Source organism: Lupinus angustifolius, chromosome LG20, assembly GCF_001865875.1.
Source record: "Lupinus angustifolius cultivar Tanjil chromosome LG20, LupAngTanjil_v1.0, whole genome shotgun sequence".
NCBI classification, from domain to species: Eukaryota; Viridiplantae; Streptophyta; class Magnoliopsida; order Fabales; family Fabaceae; genus Lupinus; species Lupinus angustifolius.
In genome coordinates, this window is record NC_032028.1 from 2,210,395 (window position 1) to 2,234,410 (window position 24,016).

Sequence of the window (24,016 nt, forward strand, 5' to 3'; positions counted from 1 at the left end):
AAGGCACCCACAAGGCCACAACCAGTGTCTTGATGAGGAGAGTTGTTGGAATTTGAGCACTTTTTGTCTTATTATTATTACTACTACTACTCATCCCCATTCCCTACGTACAAAAAAAGTTATCACAGAACCAGTCTTTACCTCTCAAACTGAAATAACTATATGTTATGTTCTCTCCAAATACTTTCTCTTCTTCCACCTTTTATTCCCATTCCCATTCCTATTCCTATTCCTATTCCTATTTCCATCTCCCACCACGATGCCCTACCTTTCTCTCCGCCACCTTCCGCCGCCGAAGTCGCCGCAGAAACCGCCGCAACAAACTCACCTCCCCAACCACACCCCACTCTGAACCCAAAATCGAAACCGTTATCGACCTTACTCACTTAACCACTTTCCAAACTTCCCTCCGTTACAATATTCGCCAATTCGTTTCTTCTGCTGAAGACGCTTATACCGATTTACAAACCCTACTCACTCTTGACCATAGCAGAAGACTCGTCGTTTCATGTCGCCCTTCTACCTTGAATTTTGTGGCTACTTCAACTCTCTTCACGTTTCTCTCGTTCACCGCTCTGAGGTTAATAATCGATTTAGGTTCTAGGTTTTGGAATTGGAGCCGAAACGCGTCTAGCTATAGTGCTCCTATGGTGCGGAGGGACCGGAGTCTCGGTGGGAGAGAGGTTGTTGTTGGAACGGTGGCGGCTAAGAAACCGGCGGCCAATCCATTATCTCCGGTGGAGAGGTCCTTGAGTTTGAGAAGAGCTTCGAAGAACAAGGTTGTTGGAGTTCAAAAGAAATTGCCGAAATGGTGGCCACATATAATCAATGGTACTGTTTTGGATGTTGATGATCAAGAGGAGTATAAGAGGGAAGCATACAGAGTAGTTCGAGGTTTGTTTTGCTTTGATTTGATTTTCTCTTTTATTTTTATTTGTAGTTCATTTAAATTACACTGTGTCCTTGAAAATTATTCTCAAGTAAGATAGGGATAGTTGAAGAGATATAAGTCACTCAAAAGCTAAGGGTTCTGTCACTGGGAATGTTATATGGGTAATGCTTAACAACACACATGTTTGAATGTTATAGATAAAGTGATTTAAAGTTTACATCTGATGACAATGAGTGTGTTGCTAGCATTTCTTGTCCCCTATTAATCATCCCATTTTGCATGTTCATTTGTGCTGTTAATACGTCTGTATTGACAATATAAATTACAGTGAGCTTCTTATTTGCCTTAAATACACAGACAAGATGATGAAAATAGTGGCTGATTTTAAGGAGGGGAAGAGGGTAATGACTAATGAGTAAGAACAATTGCATAAGTTGCTTTTGGTTTCTGTTATTTTTAATTTGTTACTTACAACTGTGATGTAGACATGTAGTTTATCCACTGTTATGCTTGTGGCTGGTGTTTACTTTTCTGTGCCTAGTTAAACTATGATTCTATGGATGCACTTTTTTGTAGGTAAAGATACACATTTCATAATTTCCATATTCTTTTGCCACCCTTTAATTCAAGTTGCAACTCATACTTGATTTCCAGCAATTGTTGATAGTAGAATGGCTGGAAAAGACATCATAGAGAATGATATAATTCAGGTCTATCCCCTCTCCCAATATGTCTATTATTTTATTTAATATTTGTGATTATTATTTTCGAAACTTAGTTAGAAAGTATATTAGGTTAAGCTTGGTATTGCTTTTCTTCGAGTGATTTTCAGAAGAAATCACACGGGCCTCTGTTAAACTCTAGGGCAACTGCCGTTTAAAAATTATGTACTGGTCTGTGTTAGTTTAATATTCTCCTATTTTATATTGAGCCTAACAAAACAAGGTGGTAAGGTTTTGAAGCAAAATGAATATGTGACTTCGGCATTTGTTTATATTGATGAACACTAACTAATAAAAATACCACAGTGACTGTTTCTTAATCTTCTCTAATAAAAGGAAATTACCTTGTTTCTCTTCTCATAACACTTGGACTGTTTGTTGCATGTACATAACTATACATGAACAGTTACGTCAACTATGCAGAACTTCTGGTGTGCAAGTATCGATTGACCCAGCAAATGTTCGAGATTCCTTGTATCGAGCTTCTGTTAGCTTTGTCTTAAATGTTTGCAGCAGGTGTGGTTTTCTTAGTCCAGAAATCTTGCTTATCTTGTTGGTTACTGCTAGTTAACATCTTTTAATCATATCGTCTACTCCCGTTATAATGATTGCGTATTCACCGGTTACTTTGTTTCTATTCAGGGCACCGACTTACTCTACTTCAATTGATATTGATGGTGAGGATGCTCAGAAATTCCTTGCTGGATTTGCTGAAAACATTGGCCTTGAAAATGTCCGTGCTGCAACAATGGTGTCTGCAGCTGTTGCTGCTCGCACACGCTCATGCCTTCTACAGGCTTGGGTAATCTCTTACTCTAACTCTTATGGTCTGTTAATATTGTCTTTTAGCATTTTGGTTTCAATAGAATTACATTTTTACAATGACTATTAGCAAAGGCAGTTATATTTTCAGTTAAAATATTGTTGTCTATTTATATTAATTTGTGTTACTGGAAGTATAACAAATTCTGGAAAACATTCTTAGGAAGTGGTATAATATCATGCTGTTAAAAAAGGTTGTTGTGTCTGTTTTCCTCTATTTGACAGTGCAGAATTGAAAGAATCAGAGGCTAGTTTAAGCCTGGCTAATGTTTATGATGTATAATTTGATTATAATCTGTCACAAAAATGAAAGTTGAACCTGAAATATTGTAACGTACTGCTTGAATTTAAGACCTTGGATAACTTGTCTCTAGATATTCAAGTCTTTGGTTGTGTTTTTTATTAGGCTCTGGAAATGCAAGGCAAACATATTGATGCTACAGTAGAACTGTCAAAGATATGCCTTTTTCTGCGAATATTTCCTCCGGAGGAGTCTTCGGTATGCATATTCAATTCTTTTTTATGATTTTTTTTTTGCGTTTTTTCCTACTAAATTTCTCCACCTTTCCTCAATGAAAATTTTGATTGGTATTCTGTAGATTTTTTCTTAAGTGTGGAAAAGCTTGGTTATTGTTGCTTCCTTAGAGTTATTCTTTATTTACTGTGACCATCATAATATTTGTGTGTATCCTATATATATTGTTATGATGCTGTCTTTGTTTTTACTGAATTTAAATTCACTGGTAAAAAGATGAGGAAGCAAGTACCAAATAACCACTCACTGTGCTTATTCATTTTAATTTTTGAATATTGCTTATCAAAACCTAACTGTATTATAAATAAAAGGGGGGAGGTACAGGGAAGAGAATGATTAGAAATCCTCGAAAGTAGAGAAAACAAAACAGTCTGGGTAAAAAAAGATGGCCGAATGCACAAGGCTCCACCTAGTGGGGTCTAGGAAGGTTAGATGTACACAGCTTTACCTCATCCAAGCAGTTGTTTCCAGGGCAAAAAGAAAGTAAACACTGCAACAAATCCGCCCAAAGTCTCTTACATGTCTGAAATGGCAACTCACTTGAAATAAGTTGCAGGAAGTGGAGAACAACATGTGGAGGCTATAATTGCAACCTTATCTCACAGTTAAATGAGTTAATCTTATGGAAGGACTGCTGACTGGGATGTTGTGTTGTTGAACATACAAATATATCTGAAAGGAGTGTCTGTACGTGGTTTTATGTAGAGATCATGTTTCACCGTGAGATGGATTTTTTTGACCTTGTCTGCTGCACCATATAATTTATGTATGCACTTATTGCTTTCTAATAGCTCTTATTATCGGTGTTTCTTTGAAGCCTGAAATGGAGATGGTTGGCCGGGGCCTAGAGAAACACTTGAAACTGGAACAAAGAAAACACCTTATGTTTCTTTTTGCTAAAGTCTGTGGCGAGGACAGTCAAACAATTGCAAGAGAAGCCCTTGGTTTGGTACGAACAGGTTACCCTATTTTGCCGATAATGTGCATACAAATATTTGCTTCTTACATTTTAATTGTGATATAATCATAACTGAAACTACCAATTTTTTTTTTTCCTTAACATGCTTAAGGCCTTTTGTTCTATATTTACTTTCTTTTGTTTCAAAGTAAACGCTTTTATACTTACTTTTATAGTGGACTTCTCGCTTTACTGAATTTTTTTGGGTGGATATTACTCCCCCAATTATATTCTGTTTCTGTTTGATGGTGATTGGTAATGAGCTAGTAATATGGTTTTTCCTCCTCTTCTGTGTAGATGCATTCTCAATTCAGTGATCAACTTGAAGACAACTTTGCGTGAAAGATTCACTCTGGTTGCAGACTTCTTCAAAATGAATAATAATTGAATAATAACTTTATCCCTGCAGACTGCATTCTTTTAGAAGACTTAGTTTTAAGCTCTTTACTTTATACATGTTTGTTCAATTATATTTTCATTGTTTATTTAAGTAATGTATATTATTACTGGTTATTATTACCCTAAAGTCTTTCTTTCTATAACATTAATTTTTTAACACTTTTTTATATTATTGCATTGAATTCTCAAAAGGAATACCATACCAATCCTTAACTTTCGAGGAATCTTTCATCAGTTGTTTTGAATGACCTATTTTGCTCAATCTTTATGATGAAACTGATGTTGATGGATGATCTATCATACTAGTTGTCTTGAAGGATGAAAACCAACTATATGGCAGGTGAAATTCATCATTTTAATTTGGCCTTTACTGCTTATAAAAAGCAATGTTATGAAGTCGATATGGATCAAACTAACTTTCCAATTGGCTAAAAAAGTGGTTTTAATAAATATGAAATAGATTAGCAATGTGTAATTATAACTTGATAGTCAAATAAAAAAAAGCCAATAATTGCACTATAAAATTTTGTGCCGAGACAGACAACACAACCCTGGAAATTGAAGCAAAAGAAACATCGAACCTGAAAAAAAATAGGTACACTTTTGTGGTGTGTGTAATAATAACACAGTGATGATGTTTGTGACAGTTGATTGGTCTGTGAGGTTGGCCCATACGCAAACAAATATAAGCAATTAAGTCTCATTTAAATGAACAATAATACTCTACGGATTCCCCTGTCTCCATTTCCATATCGAAGAAGAGAGAAAGAGAGACTAAAATCCAAAACCACACTCACACTCACACTCTTTTCAATTTCAATTCTCTTCTTCCAACTGCACATCAAACCGAGTTTCTTCCTAACTGCTCGGTTCCCACTCCATTTAGGTCTTCATCAATTCCAAACTCTGATTCTCCAACTTTTTCCATATTTTTTCAAGATCTCAGCTCCGCATCTTTGTATTTTTTTGGATCTCTATTTTCTTCGAGAATTCGTATTTAAATTATGATTTCACGTGTTCCTAAGGAGCAAGATCTGTAGATTTTTTAACTCGCGATTTCATTTTCTTAACGTGTGTTTCTTTATTAAGTTACAGATCGAGTTGCTGATAGTGTGGGAGGGCAACATATAGATGAAGAACGGGATGATAGAATGCAGTGTTTGCCATTCAAAATTGGTTTCGCCATCAACCAAATCTATATCAAGGGCTTATGATCTCCACAAAAGTCGGATATCATCCAAGCAACGTGCACTTAATGTCTTCTTGGTTGTTGGTGACTGTATTCTAGTTGGATTCCAGGTAAATATACAATCACTTACCTCATTTTTCCATTAACGGCATGGAGAATTCAGCTCAAACAAATTGATTTTACTATTTACGAATGGTAACTAAACTAGGTAGCGTCGGGACAAAGCATAGCATATAGGTTGTATTTTGTGTTCCATCTATTTTTACACACAGCACAAAACAGATATCATATTAAAAGGTTCCATGGGGAAGGACCGTAACCTGCACTGTCCAATTTTGTATTTGCGTCCAGGGCCTCAACTGACTAATAAGCTATCCTTTTCTTTGGATCAGAAAAGGGGATTTAATGATGATTATGACGTAGGGTGTTTGTTTCTATAAGCCTAAAACAACTGCTTCGTTTCCATTTGTCATTTCTTTGACTTGCATATTTAAACTTTTACATTTGGAGATAAGCTAGTGTAGACTGTAGTAGTCTAAAGTAGATTTGAATGTTCATCGTTGTTATGTTATTTCATACTAAAACTTTGTGCTTGTTAGTGGCTGATATATTATTTCCTTGAATTTGGCAGCCTATTCTTGTCTATATGTGCAAGGTGGATGGGAAATTCAACTTTAGTCCAATTAGTGTTAACTTTTTGACAGAGATTGCAAAAGTTTTCTTTGCTATTGTTATGCTTTTAATCCAGGTACAGACTACTGCTCTTTGTCCATATTCAAATATATAATGTCTTTCAATTACTATAATTAAAGCATGTGTCAAGTGAGAAGTGGATTATGAGTGCATGATCAACAATTCAGCCAATATATTGAAGCAAATCATTAGAAAATTACAATTTTACTAAGAGTCACAGTTTTGTCTGTGGTTGACACTGGACAGTGATATTAAAAGTTATAGAAGAAAGAGATTTCTTGGTTTGGAATGATCATTCCCTGAGTTACTTTAGTGGATAATCCATGATAGGTCATAGTTAGTCTATAGTGAATGGAATGAGGCTTCCATTTATCTTTGCAAGTAAACAGCAACATAATCAAAATCTGATACTCTACGGTTTGAGTTTTCTTTAATTATTAATAGTAGAAAATAGGTTTATTGACTTTTTTGTTTTGTCGGCTTCCAAGTGTATCCTCGTAGGCTGGTACTCCATTGGTGAGAGACTAATCTTCTGGGGTACGGTCAGGCGCTGAAGCTGAAACTCCACTTAATATCGTTTTTTTATAATGTTAATCTAGGAATCTAACCCAAGATATCATGCCTAGGATAAGCTTAACCTTAGCAGCCTATGATACATGATAATCCTGAATAATACTGATATGTTGAAGTTTATGAAATGCTACAACCAGATCCCATTATCAAACTAAAATAGTATGTTGAGATGTTTTCATCTTTAAGCTAATTTTCGTGTGCTCTTAATATCTGACTTAGTAAGATTTGGTTGATTGTGCAGGCTAGGAATCAAAAAGTTGGGGAGAAGCCTCTTCTTTCAATTTCTACTTTTGTGCAGGTACTACAATTATATACTGATATTGTAGAAATGGATAGATTTGTGAAGGCTCTATGTTAATTACAATTTCGCTTAGTTTTTCAGATGTAGGATATTCCTCAATTTCCACCAATGTTTGTCTTTTGCCGGGTTCCGTGCGTCTTGGGTTTGAACTGGATTACTCAGTTCATGTTCCATGAGCATGTTTTAGTTAAGATAATAAAAGAATCATCAACTGCGTTATTACCTTAAAGTGCATATGTACAGCATAGCATGCATACTTTCATCTTAGATACCTGATTCTGCATAGTGACTGGATCAGTTGTGCTTAATTAATATCTCAGTGAATATGGAACATGGGAGAGCATCTTGTCTTTCTGTTCCTTTACTTCACATCTTTCCTTTATATATCTTTAAATTAAAGAACTTCAAAATGCTAGATTTTCCTGACAGCTTTTATATATTTGATCTTTTGTGGTAATTTTGTCTTTTGTAGGCAGCTCGCAACAATGTCCTTCTTGCCATTCCAGCATTTTTGTATGCTATAAACAACTATCTGAAGTTTATCATGCAGGTATGTGGAGTTAGCCTATGAACAATGCATATATAAAAGGATCCAGTCTAGAGTGCTTGTCATTAATGCTTGTTAGAATATTAGAATTACTTGTTATGTTAATTGTCTTATTGTGCTGATCCCGTGCTAGTAGCTACACTAGTACAACTCATATCAAGTGTTATTCAGGAGGTTTTCCCCCTTTTCCATCTAGTTCCTGTAATTTCAGTAGTTCTTATATTATAATCAGCTGTAGGTTCTTCTTGTGTTGCTCATGCATCTCACATGATGTGTCCTAAATATTTGCTAGGCTGTGCCTTAGCGAGTCCCCATTGTGTAATTGCGCTTTTGTTTGTATCTCATGTTTGCTTTCTCATCCGGAGTCTAAAATCATTTTCAAATTCTTAATGGAAAATAAGAGAGAAATGAATCAAGTGACTTCATATAACCTACCTATGATTGTTCAGTCATTTTTTACACATTTGAAGAAATTATTTGATCTGACGTAACTTACAAGTTGATATCACATTCTGTGCAGCTTTATTTTAATCCTTCTACTGTGAAGATGTTAAGCAACTTGAAGGTAATTTCTCTTTCAGCGTCCTTTATGTTTGAATATATTACCAGTCAAATGATTTTTTGGCTATGCATTGTACATGGTATTTCTCTTGTGATGGTTGCTGATGCCTCTAAAACAAACCTCCTATTACTTGTGGCTATATTAAATTTCAATGGCACCCGTCAACTGTTATTGACTGAACTTTATTTTCACTCTTTCTAGAAACTCTCTTCTTTTCTTCCCTCATTTTTTATTCTTTTTACTTATTTTTCTGGAGAGTATCTTGAAATATTCTTCTCTTCATGGTTCGCTTAAGTTGAATTAATTTGTAATTGTTGACTCTTGATTGTGCTTGTTGCAGGTTTTAGTAATAGCAGTTTTATTAAAGGTGATCATGAAGCGTCGGTTTTCTGTTATTCAGGTTAGCACACTATGCCCTGCCTTGCCTGTAGGGATACAGAAGGGGCTCTCTTGTGGCCATTATTTGGATCTTTACTATTGAACTTTAGCATGTTGTAATTTACTTAGCAAGTTGTAATCTTCAGATAAATCACAATTGCTCCTACTCCTTATATTTAATTGAAAGTTTGATTTATTATTTTCTACAGTGGGAAGCTCTTGGTTTGTTGCTCATTGGTATAAGTGTTAACCAACTACGATCTTTACCCGAAGGAACTACAGCTTTAGGTCTTCCTATTACAATGGGTGCATATATCTATACTTCGATCTTCGTAAGTGATGTTTACTATTTGTTCTTTTAACCTTGTATTGATTAGTATTGTGAAAGTAGTTCATTTCAACATAATTCCGGCTGTTGTATACTTCTATTTGTTTAGATTCATTTCTTTGCCAAATTTTTAACCTGGGAGATATTTTGCAGGTCACTATTCCATCATTGGCCTCTGTTTATAATGAGTATGCTTTGAAGAGCCAATATGATACAAGCATTTATCTCCAGGTGATTTAGGGAGGACTGGAACTTTTTTCATATTTGGGCTGCACTTTTATTTAACCGACAAACGATGCTGAGTTCAAAATTATGTCTCTTTCTCTTTGCGTGGAATATGAGTTATCACTTCATTCTCTAACAGGACCGTATACAAATTGAATTATTATCTGGTTTTATTCTATGCATGTGACATGTTTGCAGTTTATGTGGTACCTTTTTTATATACTAAATGGGATTGAGTAAAAACCAATGGGTATAATAATATAATTATTTTGGTCACAGATACTACTGTATAACAATGATTGTCAACTTCGGAAACTACTTCAAAGAATCATGTATTCATATCAACATCCTGGAATACGATGGGGAAGAAAAATAAAATAAATAAGTAGTTTCAAGAAGTGAAGATTAGTGGTGCCACCATGCCAGGATACTTACAGTCTTTCCCTAATTTAATTTTTATTCATCTAGATATTGATTTTCTTTTTCTTGATTTACAGAACTTATTCTTATATGGGTATGGAGCTATATTCAATTTTCTTGGAATAATTGGAACTGTTGTCATCAAAGGTGAGAATTTCTAGATACTGGTTGTCATTTCAATCAAGCATACTAGATAATTTAAAAACAAACTCAGACAATTTTCATGCAGTTGTAAACAAAACAAGAGACTCCTCCCTCAGAAAAAGAATAAAATGAAATACTGATTTCAATGTTAATCTCATTCAAATTGATGAAGATGGTAATTATGATGTTTGGGTCCTGCGTAGAACCAGAAGACATGACTTTGATTTCACAAACTAAAGAACATGGTTACATGTCAAAAACTTACCTTACCAAGTGGAGCATTTCTGGTTATTACAATCCGTGGCCACCAAGTTATACTCAATAAGGCTCACCATGTGGATTTTCGATTACAACAAAATGGGATGAAGACGAGAAGTTGATATTGTTAATATCAACTAATTCAGATTATGAAACACATACTGTTTAGAAGTTCAAGGTTTAGTTGGCCTCATGATTAAAATCCTAATTTAAATTAGATCTGCATAAATGAACATGTGCTGGAATAGACAAGCAGTGAACGGTTGTCCTTATTGGGACATTGTTATTCATGTGTTGCTGTCATAAACAATTGTGCCTCTTCATTGTAAATGTGGTAACAAGTAGTCATTTTATTACAAATTTGTCATGATACTTTAAGGGCTTCATATAAACGGGCTCCTACGTTGTCAAATAGTATAATAAATGATGGTTTAAGTCAAAAGTATATGCTTGTGGCATCTATTGATAATACAACTTTTTAAACCTTCTGTGGCTTATACTGTGTTGCCTTTTCTGATGCTCAAACTATTAACCGGTTTCTGTGATGCTTTCATAAATGTTCCAGGTCCTAGTAGCTTTGATATCCTACAAGGTCATTCAAAAGCCACTATGCTATTGATAGCTAACAATGCTGCCCAGGGAATTCTATCTTCTTTCTTCTTCAAATATGCAGGTTAATAATTTAGCTATGTATTATTTTTGTGGAATTTATTTGAAAAAATGCTGATCTAGTATAATTATCTTAATTTCCCTTATGCTTTCTAATGCATCCCTTCCCTTCTCTCAATAACCCATATAATGTGTTGCAGATACAATTCTGAAGAAGTACTCGTCAACAGTTGCAACAATCTTTACTGGTATAGCATCTGCAATGATGTTTGGACATACTTTAACAATGAACTTCGTCTTAGGCATTTCTATTGTATTCATCTCAATGCACCAGGTAAATTGAATTTCAATTATTCTGATTGGTAATTAAGAATATTAGAAATAAACCACTATTTTTATAAACAATTTCAGCCAATGAATTTTTTTTTTTTGCATCACCGTGCTCATTTTCTCTTCAGTTCTTTTCACCGCTTTCAAAAATCAAAGATGAGCAGAATGGTGTGCTGGAAATGCATGAAGTTCCTGAAAAACAAAGGTACTTGCTAATCTATTTACTGATCTCAATTTGTCCCTTTCCGTGAGAGTCATATGGTTATCAGCTTTGTTTTGGGCTCCAGAAAAATATATTATGGTTTTTACTTTACATGCTTTTTCTTTTTGCTTTCCATTGTATATTTTATTGAATTACTATATGAAAGGTTTGCCAACTACCTGCTTATTCTGGAAAGGACGGGGGAAAGAGTCTTTTGCCACAATTATAGTTTCTGGAAAGTTTAATTGTTGGATATCTCTTATTTTTAGATGGCTACATGACAAGAAAACATTTGTAAGGAAATTATTTCCTTCTTCCTTTGGAATAACGATTAACGAGTGCCTATGTTCATTCCAGGTCAAAGGAATCCTTTATAAACATGGCAGCTGGAGCAAATGAAGAGGTACTGATCTGTCATCACCTTGATTTATAATTGAGAGTTTTTTATACATTGGACTCATTGCTCTATGTTTTTGTTGTTAACATGCATATTTCCAGGCTAGTCATCGTGCGGGGCTTGATGAGAGACAGCCACTTCTTCCCGTATAGATTGACCAACTGTATGTTTGGTTTCTGTTTTTATCGTTGGTGGCCTCTTCAAAATCCTAATTAAATACTTTAATTTTATGGATAACATGATTTCTTGACTTGTTAGATGATTTTTGCTTGTCATGAATCTGTTTATACTTTATACTTCATAATACTGTTTTGCTTAAGCAATGCCTTTGTATTTAGAGCAAAATGAAATACCATGCATTTAACTTTTGCCAATTCAAATATCCCACTTTCTCAAGTTTAGAACCTATAGTATCTAGTGAATCAATCTTGTTCATATAATTGCAGGAATTTTCAAAGAATTTTGTGGTGATATCGCTGGTAGCATTATTATTGCACACATTTTAAAGTTGCAATAAACATACAAAGGTATTTATGGCCTTTCTGGAAGAGCTTTCCACTCAAGGGATTTATCTACTTGATTCATGAAGAAAGGCATGAATTGTTGAGTACAGGACCTATCAAAAAAAAGTGTTGAGTTCAGGAGCTGGTGAGCAAGCCAGGATTTTCAGCTGCTGAATATTTTGCTAGACAATAGAAATTGGGCTTGCACGAGGTTTTGGCATATTATGCTTGTGCTACATTAATTCTTTATGTTGGACATTCGATTCCCTTTTTTTACTATTATTATTTTTGTTTTGTTGTATTTTACTTCAACTTGTTTATATATATATATATATTGTGTTATTCGTTACATTTATTGCATGGCTTAGATTTTATCTTAATGATATTACGGATAAGGGGAAAACGAACTTTTTTCCATGAGATAGTAATATCCATATGCACAGAATACGAATTTGGAGAGGTATCTGCTTAGGCCTTAAAAATGTAACTTTTATTGTCCAAGGGTAATGCACTCTGAGAGTGTGAATTTGGACAGTATCTTGCAAGTTGCTACTGAAGACTGAAGTAACCTGTGCAGGTAGAGTTATTTGTCCCAACCCAAATCAAATCAACGAGTCAGAAAAGGGTAAATTTTCAGGTTGATCCAACCCATGCACACACATAAATATTGTATTTCTATATTTGGTTAATGAAGAATGGTAGTGCAAAGATGACTTTAGATCTTCTCTACTGGATGAAAGGATGACGCTAACACATGACACGCAAAAGAAATTAGAGGGTGGAGAAGATCCGAACCTGTTCGAGAGGCTCACCTAGTATATGTAAGCAATTATCACCAGCACAATAAATTGTTTTCATTATTTAAACTATTGATCTCTTAATATTTGAACGCATACTATTTAAGACCCTCTCAAAAACTCATCATCACTCAACTTACTTAACCCACCTTAGTCTCCCATAAATCCTGAAGCGTCCTTACAACACCCTCAATCTCCTTTCCAAGAAGGGTAAGGATGTTTCTGAAAATAACAACAATAAAGAAACTGAATTCCATCTTATTGAGAGTCCCATGTGTGCTATTTTTTTTTTCGTAATTCAAAGGCATAGCCTTTTACCACCTTTTGCCACTTGCATATTCTTTCTGATACCAGCCAGAAGAAGGTAATTTTACCTCTTTTATTCCTTTCTTTCTTTTCTCTACATAGTTTACTTTTTTTTTTTCCAATTTGGCATGTGAAAAGTATGTTAACATCGACTTGTATACTCATGTTTTCATTTTCTCACATTACATTTAAATGGGCAGATATATATAATTGTGATTGTGATGATGCCACAATTTAGAATATTGTGTATATTTTGAGGACATGGGTAATAGCACATGCAGTATCCATGATACTGTTGCCTTTGCGGCTTCCTTTACAAACTACTAACTTATGACCCCTCCTATTTCCATTTGCATATTATGTCTTGTACTTGTGTCAAAACCTAACAATGTCTATGTTCACTGCACTGTTTACTTTTCCCCAATAAGTAATGTTTGGTACATGTGTCAAAACATACTCAATAGGACATGAGTTATTAATCAAATGACCGCATCCATTTCATCTTGTTCCGTTCGGGCACGTGTGTCCATCCTTAATCATTTATTAATGAATCTATCCATATAACCAATTAAATAAATTAAGAGTAAATACACATTTATTTTTCAAAATACCACAAAGTTGTGCTTCTGTGTTTGTTCTGAGAATTATTATCTTCCTCCTTGCTGTTTTTTATTCCTCTGTGGGGCAGGGAAAGGAACTCAGTTTTCAATTCTTATAATCACTATCTATCTGTTAAGTTTCAAGTTTCTAATGGAAATGTTTGAACATAGAAACAAGCACAAAAGATTCATACTATTAATGTGCACATTTTTGCAAGTTAGATGTATTCAGGGTAGAGTCTAAAGTATCTTTACACTCAGATTTTGTGTGATTAATGCCTTGCTGACAAATTTAGCTAGAAGAGAAGTTGCCAACTAAATTGCTTTTCCTTAAGGTCTTTTATCAATTAGTTTTTGGCATTGCAAGAATCCATGATGTTCAGATGGAATGTTTTTCTTTTGCTTTGTATAATTTCTTCAATCAATGCATTCATTTAAAACAAATGTTCTGTTCTGAATTGGCTTTTGTTTTCAGTACACAAACTGGACCAATAACATGTGGGAAACCTATATTAAGATCCATGATCCCATCTCTCTGCACTTCACACTTTCAAAGGGCTCAGAATAATCTCTCTAGTACATTCAAGAAGACTGCTCTCAATGTTTCCTCCACAAGTAAAATAACCCCTAAACTTCATATTATACTGGCTGAATATATTCCACACTTTCAAGTGAAAAGAAGAAAAGGAACTAAGGGGAAACAGAAAGTGAAATTGTAGTTAAGCAAGAAAATGTTACGTGACCACCAAGGAAGTTGATGCTAACATTAATCTAAGATATAAAAGTCCCTTTTGGGACAAATAAATGAGTTGAAACATATTTCTTACAATATAAGATGCATTATCGACTTAATTCACTCTGTTCCTTCATTTCTGATAGTTATCTTCCTTTGGCATGAAGATCCCAAACATCATATCAGAATCATTGATTATACTTTCACAAGTTAAAATTATTTAAATTTATTCAAAATCAATGATTTGAGTTTGGTTAGAATCATGGTCCGGAAGGTGACATATTAATGATAATGAGGTTGTAACTTATGGTCCTGTGGTTCAAGTGCACCCTATTCATTTATGTGATGATCTATATGCTGGTGTGATTTGCTGACCCAAAGAAGAAAAGGGGGCAATAATTTTATGCTGATGAATTTTGTTAAGATACAATTATGCTGGTCTAAACATTGCTAGGATTCATCATATTTTCCATATGCTTACACTCTTTAAGCAGTGTTTATCTTGAAGTTCCAACCCATTTCAGTAATTGGAAAGTAATGCCTAGTAGCACATACTCTACCCAGATCAAGAACTCTGAAAAGGGTAGCAACCAAATCCAAAACAAAATCATTGAAACTGTTTCTAGTTTCTACAACCCTCGTACATAAGGGATAACAAATGACCGATCATTCTACATGACAGAACAATTTGAGGGGGAAAATCTGTGACTTAAGAGGGTTGGACAAAGCTTCCTTTTACTCTCTTCTTCCAGTTGGATCTTGAAGAAGAGTAGACATGATTCATCTTAGTGACAAGCATCAATTGACAGAAGTTAGCATAATAATCTTGTTAGTATCAGCATGGGGAAGGCCATGTTTTGAAAGTGCAAGGGTTAAGTTTGTAACAAGTTAGAACAAGTTAGGAGTTAGTTACCTCAGCAAAATGCAGAGGTGTGGAAAGTAGTAGCTAGTGAAGCTCCAAATAATGAAGGCTCTCACCACTGCATGATATATAATATGATGGGAATTCAACCAAAATTAGCAAAGAAAATTGAAAACATTGATCTGAATGATACAAATTTATTAGCAATGATACTGAGAAATACAATGAATAATTAGAATAGATGTAGGCATGTAGTTGAGTTGAGGGTGTCACAGCTGACCTCAAACCACCACCACCCAACTCCTCTGCTGTCTCCTCCACTTATCATTGATTGATCATCATATATCATATCTCCAGTGCAGTGCAGCATGTACATACAATCATCCATTTTTCACACACTAATCATAGTAAGTTAAATCTCTCTTAGCTGCATAGTTTAACAGTGCATGCAACAGCCTGAGCCCAAAATTTAAGCCTTGCTTTCACATCTTCAGGATGATCACCTACACAACATAGAAAGAGTATAACAAATAAGAAATGGGTATGTCATATATATATATATATATATAAAAAGTGGAAATGTATGTATATATATATATATACCTGGACTAGAGATTTTCCAGTTGGCAATAGAGTTGGAGAAGGAATGATGAGATGATGATGTTGATGGAGAAGAAGGTTCTTCCTTATGAGACATTGAGTAACATAACTCAAGAGCTGGTAATGTGTTACATAGTTCAGGAATCTCATCATAACTGAAACCAAATCCAAGATCCAAGCATCCCTTCAACTCATCTAGATCCTCATCACTGAGACTTTTGGTCCTTCCTATATCTTCATTCACATAACCTTCTAACATCACTTTCTTCTTCTTACCAAAACTACCACTCCTTCTTCTTTCCAATGATTGTATTTCAACTCCAACTCCAACTCCAACCATTGAAGATGTTGCAGATGACAAACCCTCTTCCATTTTCTCTTGTATATTTTTTCTCTAAGAAGGAATGGTGTATTTAACTATATATTTAAGGGGTGAACATAGATAGCATCATGTATGGATATTCTTTTTTCATGTATGTATGTGCATGTGTATGTATGTGGATGTGGTTTTGATTTAGTCACGGGATGGAATAGGATCCATACATTAGTTGTCGCTGACAGCTGTCCTTGATAAGAGTGAAAGTTATCACTTTCCATCTTTCTTGCCAAATCCACACTGTCTCTTATCTAATATTGTTAATAATTGACTATTCAATGTTATTTATATAAAGTCTATCATTAATAACACCACGCAACTTTATATTTTAATATATGCACGTATAGTATCTCTTTAAACTAGGGTTATATACCATATTATCTCTTTTTATTTTTCACTACATTATTGATTATTGACAATGATTTTTTCATGAAAGATGTAGGGAGTAGTTAATTTTATGGTGAAGGCAACATTGGATTCTCCACTCTCAATCACAAGGTCAAAGGTAAATGGCCAATCCATAACAATAACATTCACTTTCATACCTTAGTTTGTTTTTCATAATGTGATTAAATTAACAAAAGTAAAATAATATATTTTATACCATTACTCCACACTTATTGTTAATACTATTTTTTATTAAAAATTACCATATAATTGGTTAATATTGTGCCAAAATTGTAATTGGTTAATATGCTGAATTATTTATTAGAATAAAAATGTATGTATGATTGTATATGAGTTTTATACATTATCATTATATTATTCATTATTTATTCTTTAAAAAATAATACAAATAAAAAGTAAATAATATAGTAAATGCATATAAATATTTATACTAAACAATTTATAGATATTACACTATATTTATTAATGTATTAAAAAATATATTTAGAAACTGACACGTAGTGGTGGATTGGTATGAAAGACAACAAAAAAGGGTGGTCCAATAATTTGATTTGATGTGATGTGAATGTTCTTTTTAAATTATTTAATAAATGTGTTGTTGTGAATGCTAGATTGGATTTGCATAAAAATTCAAGGATGCCCATGTGAGTAACAGATGATCGATACAAGCAATGTAGGGGCAAGTTATTGAAAGAGACCCATCACTGAACCCTATTTTATTATTTACTTAATTCAATCAAATCTTCATTCCAGGTTTTCATTAACTTTTTAAAAGTATATATTAAAAATAAAGCCTTCAGTTTTTATGAACTAATAATATAAGAAAAAGTACAGTATTGATTGTTATTAAATGTGGGATACAAATTAATTGAAGTGTTAGTGTTGAAGTTAAAATGAAAGAGACAGTGTACGAAGTAGATGAAACACATGCAAATAGTTCATGATAGTTTTTGTTTTCAGTGTTAATGTAATTTCAGGTCATGACAGTTATTAGGTGAAGCTTTCCCAAAACAATAACTTAATAAAACATTTAATATTAGAGCAATTCTACAAGGCATCTAAAAAAATCATTGCTCACATAGAATAGATTCTTATGATGTGAGTAATATATAATTATTATTTTTTTATGTTGATAAAATTGCGGAATATTATAAGAATGATTTGTATCCTTATAGGCTTATCATTTACACTTATTCCTACTAAGCTATATAATCAATCATCCTTGGGTAAAATATGAATGTGAAAATTTGGTTAGATTGAAAAGAGACATAAAGAAAAGGGAAGAAAATAAAAGGGAAGGAAAGATAATTTTACCGGTTGCAAAATTCCCATGAATAAGAAGAGAAGTGGTGAAAAAGATTGATTTTAGGCATGAAGAATATACTAACCCTTGGTAATAAAAAATATTACACCTCAGCAAAATTCTCATTTAAGGTATTTATGTCATTTCCCTTATATATTTTCTATTATTTATTTTTTCTATTTTCTTTCCTATCAAACAATTAAAAATATTTTTTTTATACTTTTGTGAACTCTTTTTACTTTTTTCTTTTATTTAACTTTCTTTCCTTCCATTTTATTCGTAAAATAAACCCTCACATAATGAATTTCCATAAAAATTGAAATTAATTTAAAAATAGATTAATAATTCATTAATATTTTTTGTTTATGTAATTTTAGAAATATGATGTTAATAGCTATCTCTTTAAATAAAAAATAATTGCGACACACTTATATTTGTATTAAATATAATCATATCATATTTATATATAGAAACAATCTCTCTATTTATAAATAAGTGTAATTACAGACAAAATTCTTTGATATTGAAAGATATAGATGACAAAAAAAATGATTAGTTTGATTAGCATAAACATTGTTAAATTGATGAAAACCCCAAAGAAAACCAAACGCAAAAAAACAAGAAACCAACAGCACATGAATGAACATAATTCTAAAAAGGAAAGCATATTAAATTATGAAGAAATAGTATAGGTAGTGATTGGAGTGATTATAGGCAGTGATAGTGTGTACACAACCACCACGACCAAAACATAGGAGAATAACTAACACTACTACATTATTAGACAGCAACGTATAGCTTTTGCAATTTGCATCATGTCTAATTTCAGACACTGAGAATTAAACCTTCTTCTATATGTCTGATTGGTTATGAACATGTGGGTCTCTATGAAATTATACTGAAACTGAAGCCATGCATTCAATTTGTTATTTTATGCATGCGAACAATGTATATACTTGTTCTTTTTATGTGAAGAGGCTTTCTTGTTTCACAAACCAAGGATACATGCATGCATCAGATAAGGCTAAGATAAGATCCCAAAACTGAATCAGATACCGTAAAATACGCATATCAAATTCATGATATATATTTCTTTTACTTTTCAATTACTACACGTCAAAACTATATTAATAAAAACTATACATAATAGTTATCAAAAGTCATGACATTAGGCAAGGCTATGTATGATGTTTTCTTTTATGGTGATATATGTTTTTTAGGGAATGGTAATATATATGTTTTAATTAACAACGTGCTGAACAGAATAGAAATAAACCATAGGTTGCTTATTTTGGTTGAAGAAATCCATGTGATGTTAAATGGGTGTTGAGAACGAAATGTGTGTCTTTCTTCCTATAAATATATAAATGATTTTGCTATGTTTATTTCATTAGGTGTTTACATAAAAACATGTAGTAAACTTTATGAAAACAATATTGGATCTTAGCTAAATTCAACTTTATAAGAGTTTTAAAGGAATATGTACAAATTAAAGCTACATTGATCTTTATGAGAACATATTGGCCCTTAACTAAATTTTACTCCATAGTTAAGTGTATTAATTACTATCTGTTTGATGTTAACGAACTAGGGATTAAATCCTTAAATGTATGTTAAGTGCTTATCTGTCCAATCGATTAATTAACAACTTAATCAAAAAAAAAAGTTGGAGAAATATTAAATTGACCAGCAACATGAAGTAGTGTGAGCGTGTGGCCAACTTTCTTTCTCTCTTTTTAAAGATGTGGCCAACTTTCTTAATTTGTGTAATTTTGAAGAATAAAAAACACGATTTGATGTAACTAATACAAGCAAAAACTTGGAGTTCAGCACAAAATGAGCTGGTTACCAACATAAGAATATTAGCGCTGGCCACTTTAGATTGTTTAATTATATATTTCATCATTCACTTTCATTGGTGTAAGTTTAATAATCAATATAAAAATTACTAATATCCAATAATATTATATAAAAGAAGAGGGGGGAAATGAATGTATTCACCATGTATGGGTTATACATTGTTATTGTATTTGAGTCACCAATAACCACGTAATTTAATTGTGTTTAGTGTCCATAGTGCCTCACTCTAGTTTGAGCATGATTGTCTCCTATAGGTGGATAATATATGTGGATCAAACAAAAAAAACATAAAAAAGTCAGTCACATACGTGAAAATATATGATTGGTTAATGTTAAAAAAATGACTAAAAAACATAGAAATTGAACTCAAAATAATGATAATGAATTTGTATATATAATGAACATACAGAAATGATGGTGGGAAAGACAAGAAGGGCCACATAAAAAACGGTAACAAAAAAGGATCCTAGATTCCTAGGTAGGTAATCCATGTTACTTAGAAAAACAGCACATCATTATATGATATCATATGAGATCTCTAATATCCCAAAAAAACCACAAATGGTGAGATCCACATCCCACACACGCTCCTCAACAATACATCAAATGTGAATCTGTCACTATTTTTCTGTGTAAAAGTCCTTAGTGCCCTTGTCAATGTGTGCCAGATCAAACGTGACACACCTGTACAAAAATTACATGGTTAATTCCCTCTCCATTAAAGTGCTAACTAGAAAAGATAAAAGGTAAAAAATAAAATCAAATAACAATTCTATTCTTCTATTTATATTTGTAACAACATTTTTATCTTTTATATTAAGTGTAAAAAGAATACTTCTCTATCCAGTAATAAAGATGACCCAATCTCAACAAGATAGGTATTATAGAAATGTGGATGGGGATCACCTATATCATATGGTGTCTCATTCCTTGTTCTAAGTTAATCATATATTAATATGTAGATAAAATAATAAATTTAAAAGCAAAAAATATAAAATGAAACACTCTGATTAACTTAGGACGTGAAATGAGACATCATTTAAGACATGTGATCTTCATCCTAGAAATGTTAAGGTTTAATTAGGTGAATGGTTGCTTGGATGGCAAGAATGCATGCATAATAGAAGAGGTAGTATATTATTGCATTAATAATTGAGTGGCATGTTTTTGCATGGCATAATAATTGATGTGGAAGTGTATTATTGGTTTGGTGATAATAATCAATAAGACAACAACTACCCAACAACCCATGTGCGCTCTCTACATCACTCAATAATGCCACACCAAAAGCGAATCACCTTTTTATTTTTTTATTCAAACTATCTTAAAATAAATAATATAATTTGCATCACATTTAAATGTGAAAATAATAAATTTGAGCATTACAAACATATATGAATGGTCATGATTAAAAGTTAGTTATTAGACAAACATAATTTTTCTTTTAACCACTATAGTGCGGTTCACATTTTTTTTTATTTTCATGACACTTATAACTTCTTTTAACCAATACAGTGTGGTTCACATCTTTGTATTTCGGTGACAGTTTCTGCTGGATATAAATGTTGGCTAACATGTATTGTTACATTGCTATTACTGTGAGTACGATTGCAACAATTTCTTTGTTATATATGAATATTTTAACAATATATTTATACAGGGGTCAATTTCATCAAATATTAAAGTTTAAGGTATAATTAAGGGGGAAATAGTTCATAATACCTACTTGCAAAAAACATAAAAGTTTAGAAGATTTTATGCACATTTCCTTTTTTTTTATTTATAAAAGTGACTTCTTTTTTACCTAGATGTTGTTGATGTGAAGGATCAAGCCCAAAATTACTACATCTCTATATACTTCTAAAACATGGTCAACATAAGTCACACTCACACATTTTTGTTTTTAACAAATAGTGGAGTAAAAGTATTTACCAACTTTTTTATTAGTTTTTCAACATTAATACTAGTAATATATATATATAATTTCAACGGTATACAGTCTAATTAGTAAATCATTATATCGCCATATTATTATCATGGTCAGTTTGATAATCGATACAATAATAAAATTGTTATTTGTATAAAATAATTTAAGTTTAATAAAAAAATTAGATGCATGAACTTTAAATGTTCCATTAGATTTGAATATGATATAATGTTAATGATATAGTTTGTTTTGCTTATTTTGGGTTTATAAACTTTTTTATAAAAAAAATCTGGATAATAAACTTAATTTATAAAAAATATAAACCAATAAATAAATAAAAGATTAGGTTGATTTAAGTAATTATATATAAATATAAAGAAAAACTAAAAACCAAAGAAACAATTAAAAGAGATTAATATGACCTGCCTTTGATGATTACTATGCTGCCCAATCATTTGTCCAATATTCTGCACCAATTGTGTGGTAGTGCCCTAAATTCTTTATTTTTATTTTTTGACGACCACAACCTAGATGCTTCTTTATATAAATTGTTGTGGACAAGGGTGATATTGACTATTCTTTTTTATTTTTTCCTTTTCTATTGGGTGCATATCACCTATTTAATATGAGTGTAAAATATGTGCACTGACAGTATAAAGATTTATACACAGTCAGTGCATCATCCACCTTTCATTTACAATACTTTTATTTAAAAGTCATTGATAATTAAAAATCAATAGTGGATGATATAGTGACAGTGTAAAAAACCTTTACACTGTCAATGTCAATGTACATATCTTATTCTCATTTAATATATCATTCTTAGTTATTTTTATGTATTCATTATTCATCTATCCATTGATGCACTAGAGCCTAGAAATTAATAAGACCCATTATGAGGTAATTTTTCCTAAGGTCAAATATAAAACAAGAATGTTATTTCTACACCAATTTGATCAGATATAGATGAAAAATGAATCAATTTTATGGGATCATATCTTTAATACAATGTCTGATGCAATATCCTGCAACACAAACATTCAGCATAAATGTTCCAAAAAACATCATTTATAAAAAACTGTCACTCAAAGCATAACAACATCACATACAAATGCTAATGCAATGTATTCAAATGCTACTGCTATTAAAATTATGCACAAAGTTACATGCATGATGCATTCCTATGACAAATTTCCATGGTGGAGAAGGCTTTGAGTTTCATGATTATTGCCCCAAGCTCTATGCTTCCATAACAACTCAACTTCATCAAATGACATTCCTTTAGTTTCTGGAACATAAACAAACACAAATAGAAATGCAAGCAAGGCTATAACAGCAAGAATCATGAATGTAGGACCAGTTCCTGCAGCACCAGCAATAGATAAAAATGACTGTGCCACAATCAAATTTGAAATCCAATTTACAGTAGCAGACATTCCTCCACATATTCCTCGGTATTCTTCGGGATATATTTCTGAGTTTACTGTCCATGGCACAGTCCCCATACCTGGTGAGAAGAAACCAATATATAGAACCAAACCTATAACTGCAACCCATCCATACAAATCATGTGAAGATGATTGGTTAAAAAATGATACTGATAAGATGATCAAAGATGCAATTACTCCTGCTAAGCTATAAAGGGTCAATTTTTTTCGACCTGCGTGATCGATCAGGTAAATGCCGAGAATTGTTCCTGAAGCATTCATGGCAGCAACTATGAGGGAGAGGAGAAGAGCCAACTCTTTAGAGTGGAAGCCAGCCATTTGAACAATTGTTGGGCTGTAGTACATAACTGTGTTTATACCTGTGAATTGCTGAAATGCCTGGACAAGTATAGGAATGGGATACAATAATAAGAACACATTTTATTTGCATATATTTAACTCATTTAATTTACATTCAAAGTATGCCATTGATCAAAGAATTATGTAATTTCAGCTATAGTATCACCTATCAGACTCAGAACAAAGCTAACACTTCTGTTGACTGAAAATATGTAATGTTTAAATGAGCCTCTAAGCATTTAGTTTGTTGAGCTTGGGTAACACTAAATTGTTGAAAGATTTGTCATTTCTTTTGTTCCTTGTTTTCTGAAATATATTACTAACGAAGAGAGCTTAAGTTCATAACACAATGTATGTATATTTGCAAAGCTAATTCAAGCATATACTAACATTTGAAGAGAAAAATAAACTATTATGCAAGTCATGGGTTACTCACTGTTGAAATTAGAAGTTTTGTAATTCAGTTTTCTG

The 24,016-nt window shown here is 32.6% G+C and overlaps 4 protein-coding genes across 9 annotated transcripts in view; 2 read left to right on the forward strand and 2 right to left on the reverse strand.

Moving 5' to 3' along the window:
- On the forward strand, positions 130-4,448 carry LOC109335869. The gene is made up of 8 exons (XM_019572110.1): positions 130-210; positions 241-894; positions 1,547-1,602; positions 2,021-2,130; positions 2,257-2,416; positions 2,843-2,935; positions 3,789-3,920; positions 4,227-4,448. Exons 1-8 carry the CDS (start codon positions 168-170, stop codon positions 4,269-4,271), a joined length of 1,293 nt encoding a protein of 430 aa, XP_019427655.1. The 5' UTR covers positions 130-167; the 3' UTR covers positions 4,272-4,448.
- On the forward strand, positions 5,097-12,003 carry LOC109335871 (CMP-sialic acid transporter 3-like). Of its 2 annotated transcripts, none has more exons than XM_019572114.1 (16): positions 5,097-5,214; positions 5,418-5,627; positions 6,149-6,265; positions 7,025-7,081; positions 7,557-7,634; positions 8,152-8,196; positions 8,534-8,593; positions 8,781-8,903; positions 9,053-9,130; positions 9,622-9,691; positions 10,512-10,619; positions 10,756-10,889; positions 11,014-11,090; positions 11,445-11,490; positions 11,586-11,647; positions 11,931-12,003. In XM_019572114.1, the coding sequence occupies exons 2-15, from the start codon at positions 5,460-5,462 to the stop codon at positions 11,634-11,636; spliced, it is 1,212 nt and encodes a 403-aa protein (XP_019427659.1). In that variant the 5' UTR covers positions 5,097-5,214; positions 5,418-5,459; the 3' UTR covers positions 11,637-11,647; positions 11,931-12,003. The 2 variants fall into 2 exon arrangements, with proteins under 2 accessions (XP_019427659.1, XP_019427660.1); XM_019572115.1 differs by lacking the exon at positions 11,931-12,003 and adding an exon at positions 11,743-11,858 and having other exon boundaries at positions 11,586-11,671.
- LOC109336581 lies at positions 14,738-16,286 on the reverse strand. Of its 4 annotated transcripts, XR_002106365.1 has the most exons (4): positions 15,888-16,286; positions 15,565-15,787; positions 15,336-15,402; positions 14,738-15,206 (listed from the first exon to the last, which is right to left on the reverse strand). XR_002106365.1 is itself a non-coding variant. In XM_019573259.1 (2 exons), the coding sequence occupies exons 1-2, from the start codon at positions 16,255-16,257 to the stop codon at positions 15,708-15,710; spliced, it is 450 nt and encodes a 149-aa protein (XP_019428804.1). In that variant the 5' UTR covers positions 16,258-16,286; the 3' UTR covers positions 14,888-15,707. The 4 variants fall into 4 exon arrangements, 1 of the variants encoding a protein (XP_019428804.1); XR_002106364.1 differs by having other exon boundaries at positions 14,738-15,402; XR_002106363.1 differs by having other exon boundaries at positions 14,888-15,206; positions 15,336-15,787.
- The window catches only part of LOC109336613 (inositol transporter 1-like), a 3,573-nt gene continuing 2,288 nt past the window's right edge, over positions 22,732-24,016 (reverse strand). The window contains exons 6-7 of one of the 2 annotated variants that reach the window (XM_019573322.1): positions 22,910-23,584; positions 22,732-22,812 (exon numbers count right to left, since the gene is read on the reverse strand). In XM_019573322.1, coding sequence (XP_019428867.1) covers positions 22,940-23,584 — 645 coding nt within the window. In that variant the 3' untranslated portion in view covers positions 22,732-22,812; positions 22,910-22,939. Of the gene's footprint in view, positions 23,585-24,016 lie in introns of both variants that reach the window. The other variant, XM_019573321.1, reaches the window with a different exon arrangement.

Excerpts from the sequence above, each read along its gene's own strand:
- LOC109335871 (XM_019572114.1), top strand. The coding sequence starts at position 5,460 with ATGAAGAACGGGATGATAGAATGCAGTGTTTGCCATTCAAAATTGGTT. Across the intron at positions 9,692-10,511 it reads TGGAACTGTTGTCATCAAAG|GTCCTAGTAGCTTTGATATC; the intron begins GTGAGAATTTCT and ends TAAATGTTCCAG. Across the intron at positions 10,890-11,013 it reads TATTCATCTCAATGCACCAG|TTCTTTTCACCGCTTTCAAA; the intron begins GTAAATTGAATT and ends TTTTCTCTTCAG.
- LOC109335869 (XM_019572110.1), top strand. The coding sequence starts at position 168 with ATGTTCTCTCCAAATACTTTCTCTTCTTCCACCTTTTATTCCC. Across the intron at positions 2,936-3,788 it reads TTCCTCCGGAGGAGTCTTCG|CCTGAAATGGAGATGGTTGG; the intron begins GTATGCATATTC and ends GTTTCTTTGAAG. Across the intron at positions 3,921-4,226 it reads CAAGAGAAGCCCTTGGTTTG|ATGCATTCTCAATTCAGTGA; the intron begins GTACGAACAGGT and ends TCTTCTGTGTAG.
- LOC109336581 (XM_019573259.1), bottom strand. The coding sequence starts at position 16,257 with ATGGAAGAGGGTTTGTCATCTGCAACATCTTCAATGGTTGGAGTTGGA. Across the intron at positions 15,788-15,887 it reads CTGGAAAATCTCTAGTCCAG|GTGATCATCCTGAAGATGTG; the intron begins GTATATATATAT and ends TATGTTGTGTAG.